Raw genomic sequence first — 3,559 nt, forward strand, 5'->3', positions numbered from 1 at the left:
TTTTTTTTTATAATTCTCAAACATAATGTTCAAATAATAAATTAATTAAAAATATGTTAAGAAAGGCTACGAACCATAAAAATAAAAATAAAATATAAATAATAAGCAAGATATACTAAAAAGTGCTAAAATATGTTACAACAAATTAAAACAAACGGCGTTTCGACTCCGATCGGGTCATTCTCAATTAAACATGTAATATAACTTTAAATAAAATATTTATATAAACATATTTAAAAAATCAACGGCTAATAATAATTAAAAATTAATGAGAAGAAATACAGACTATACTTCAGCAGGAATACTTTTGCTTTGATGTAGAAAATAGTGGCATCCTATTCTATGATTATCGCATTGATATGAAAACGCATTTTGATGTCAAATAAAAAAGACCAATTTCTAGCAATATCATTGTGCGTATGCCAGAATGGAGATTACTCGTTACTATCTAATCGCAATAATAATTTGATAAAAATATATGAAGTCAAAATGTTGGTAAAAATGATGAAAAACTCAGTCTGATAATATAATAATAGAAGGATATAAAATAAGTTAATCGATATAAAGTTTATATAATATGTATAAGAATAAAATAAAAATTAATAGTAAAATACAGAAAATCTTAGAATAAATATCTTAGAAATAGTCTTAAAGTTAGTTCACATATTCATAAAAATAAGATCACTTAGAATGTAAAATCTTTCAGTTTGTTCAAGTATTTAAAATTTTGAAACAAAATCAGTCGGATTGTACAGAAATACGTAAAAAAAGCAAGGAACGATGCGATGGAACTAACTTCCTTAAAATTTCAATCGGTAATGAGAAAGAAGGAAAGTTGGAGGTATAATGGAGGGGATAGGAAATAATATGTTTTAGAGCTTTTCGATATATCTTGCTTATTATTTATATTTTATTTTTATTCTTATGATTCGTAGCTTCTTAACATATTTCTAATTAATTTTCAATGTTAATATATAATACTTAATTCTCATAATTAACAAATCTTTAAAATGAGCAAATACATTTTGTATTAAATGTACAAATATTTGCAGTTTACTTTACTAAATACGTACGAGTTTGATGATTCGTTTTGTAACATTTTTCGATCAAAGTCAAGAACCGCCGTTAAACATGCTTGATAATCTACCGAGCAAGCCGATTTCATTAAGTTAATTTCGAATTCTGTCCACAGCGTGGGATTCTTATAAATAACCGTCGGTGCGATCTTGCTGTACACTTTATTTATAAACTTGCACACAACGAACTGTAAGAAATCAATTTAATTTAATTGATTTTTCGTTTAAATATAAAAGAGTAGAGAAAAGTTCATATTAAGCTTAAGATTTTTAAACGTAAAATTATTTATAGCAACACATTTTTTTTTTCAATACACACTAAAAATATCTATAAATATAAAAAATATTCTAAAAGTATTTTAATATTCTAAAAGTATTTTTTTAATTATAATGAATTAAAATAATAGTTTAGAAGCTGTCTCTCTCTCTCTCTCTCTCTTTCTCTTCTGTTCTTCTTTTTTAATTTTCTTTTCATATTGTATCTTATCCTCTTAAAAAAAGAAACTATTTACCGTATCGAGCCAATATCTCACCCTCCCGTTTCAAGATTCTGTTCCATCTTTAAAAACATCAAAGTGTTCTTGTGAAATTGCGAAGAAGAAGGTAAAGTAACCGGCAGCGATATTTATCGTAACATTATAGAGATCTGCGGTTGATTCGCACAAGAAGTAAGAGTAAGTAATTCCATTTATCCAGAATTTACGAGCAATAAACCGGGTGGATTAAAACGCAGAGATACGCCGCAACGTATTTATTTAATTTGGCACGTTAGGTTTACAGACGTGGAGTGCCTGAAGAAACCGTGGGGCCCGCCTCTCAACTCGCGGTGAGGCCTCTCCTCTCGTATATTTTTGCAATAATGGCTTCTGTGAAAAGGGAACTGTTACGGCAACATTGGTCGGCGCGAGTGCTTAATTAAATGTTACGTGCCTCGTATTTCGGTGCAAATAATGATTGAGTCCTCCGACCTAATTGAGAACGTCGAATCGTAACGACGGCCGATGGGCCGATGATCACTTATATATCTGTCCCAGGGATAATCATACGCTTTATAATGCCATACTTAAGTCTTAACTGCGCGTAATAACGACATAAGCCAGAACTGCATAGCGAACGATTTAGATCGCGCGAGGCGGCGTCGATTATATCTCGCATATCTTATCGCGCCGCGACCGTATAAATTAATAATAAAAGGAAATGTGCTCGCCTTTGCAATCTCGCGCAAATCTATTTGGAAAGACGAGTGAGCTTGACAAAGTCATAACTAGAATGTAGCAAAATATACCGCAAACATTCAAGGGGTCCACCGCTTTACTTGTGTACGATCGTCTCTTTATACTATCGAAGAAATGATCGATGTTCATAATTAAAACACTTTATTACTTAATATTGTGCGTAAACATATAACTTCAAGTATTACCTTGATAACTTGGAATATTACCTTGAACAAGTTTGAGTCCCAAAGTCGATTTTGGATGGTAGTTAATAAACGCAACGCAGGTGTCCATAATATTATTCCACTTTCTTTTTCCATTTTCTCAAGAATATTCCACATAATTCTTTTATCAAGCAATCCAGCGTTAGTCATCGCAGATGAATCGGTTAGCACTTGAACTTTAGTTATTTCCGGCAGAGCTTGAAAAGATTTTGTCAACAATTTCCAGTTTTCTATATCGTAATTGACACGATATAACGCTGCAAATAACAGAGCAATAAAAATAAATTATTATTTAGTAGTAGTTTTATTTAGTATAAGTTTAAAGGCAGTAGCCTCCGAAAAAATATTATAATTAATAAATTATTAATCCTTCTCGCTCGACGTTGCAATAAATAAACGAAACTATTCTTGATTCTTTACTACTCTACGATTTACAGTAGTATTGTGACGATTTTTGAGCACCCTATATATGGAACAAATTCTTTATGAATTTATGAAGTGGCTTGAGTTTATTTCCAAATTGATCGACACCAGTTATTGACGGTAAAAATATTACTTTGTTATCTCCTTAATTGATCGGCGTATGTTAAGACAGTAATATTACCCGTTTGATTGATATTGAACAAAATCCACTGGTTGTTGGAAGTAGCCCGGTTCAAAGCAGTGTCGTTAATTTTCATGCGTTTTTTGACCATCCATGCCTTCGGCAGGGTATTACCAAATTGCTGTTCATTTTCGGTTGTCCACGTCAACGGGATGTGCCATAACTCTTCGCTCGTACTATTTAGGCCATAATGATAAAATCGATCCTAAAACACAAACATCGCATAATCGAGCAATTTTTATCGATGTCCATTATAGACATTTCATAATTATATTTTACTTTTTTATTTAATTTATCTTTTCTGACGGCTTTATTATAGTATTATAATGAAAATTATAAATTGCAGTTTTATTCGTAAAAGATATCTGTTTAGAGAATATAATGTTTTATATTTTCTCTCTCTCTCTCTCTCTCTCTCTCTCTCTCTCTCTCTCTCTCTCT

The 3,559-nt window shown here is 31.2% G+C and overlaps 1 protein-coding gene across 1 annotated transcript in view; it reads right to left on the reverse strand.

Moving 5' to 3' along the window:
* LOC108755578 (thyrotropin-releasing hormone-degrading ectoenzyme-like) overlaps positions 1 to 3,559 on the reverse strand; it is a 10,930-nt gene that overhangs the window by 1,570 nt on the left and 5,801 nt on the right. Inside the window, exons 8-10 of the mRNA XM_018498669.1 lie at positions 3,119 to 3,323; positions 2,518 to 2,771; positions 1,074 to 1,264 (exon numbers count right to left, since the gene is read on the reverse strand). Of these exons, the coding sequence (XP_018354171.1) occupies positions 1,074 to 1,264; positions 2,518 to 2,771; positions 3,119 to 3,323 (650 nt within the window). The remainder of the gene's footprint in view (positions 1 to 1,073; positions 1,265 to 2,517; positions 2,772 to 3,118; positions 3,324 to 3,559) is intronic.

Source organism: Trachymyrmex septentrionalis, unplaced genomic scaffold (assembly GCF_001594115.1).
Source record: "Trachymyrmex septentrionalis isolate Tsep2-gDNA-1 unplaced genomic scaffold, Tsep1.0 scaffold89, whole genome shotgun sequence".
Classification (NCBI taxonomy): domain Eukaryota; kingdom Metazoa; phylum Arthropoda; class Insecta; order Hymenoptera; family Formicidae; genus Trachymyrmex; species Trachymyrmex septentrionalis.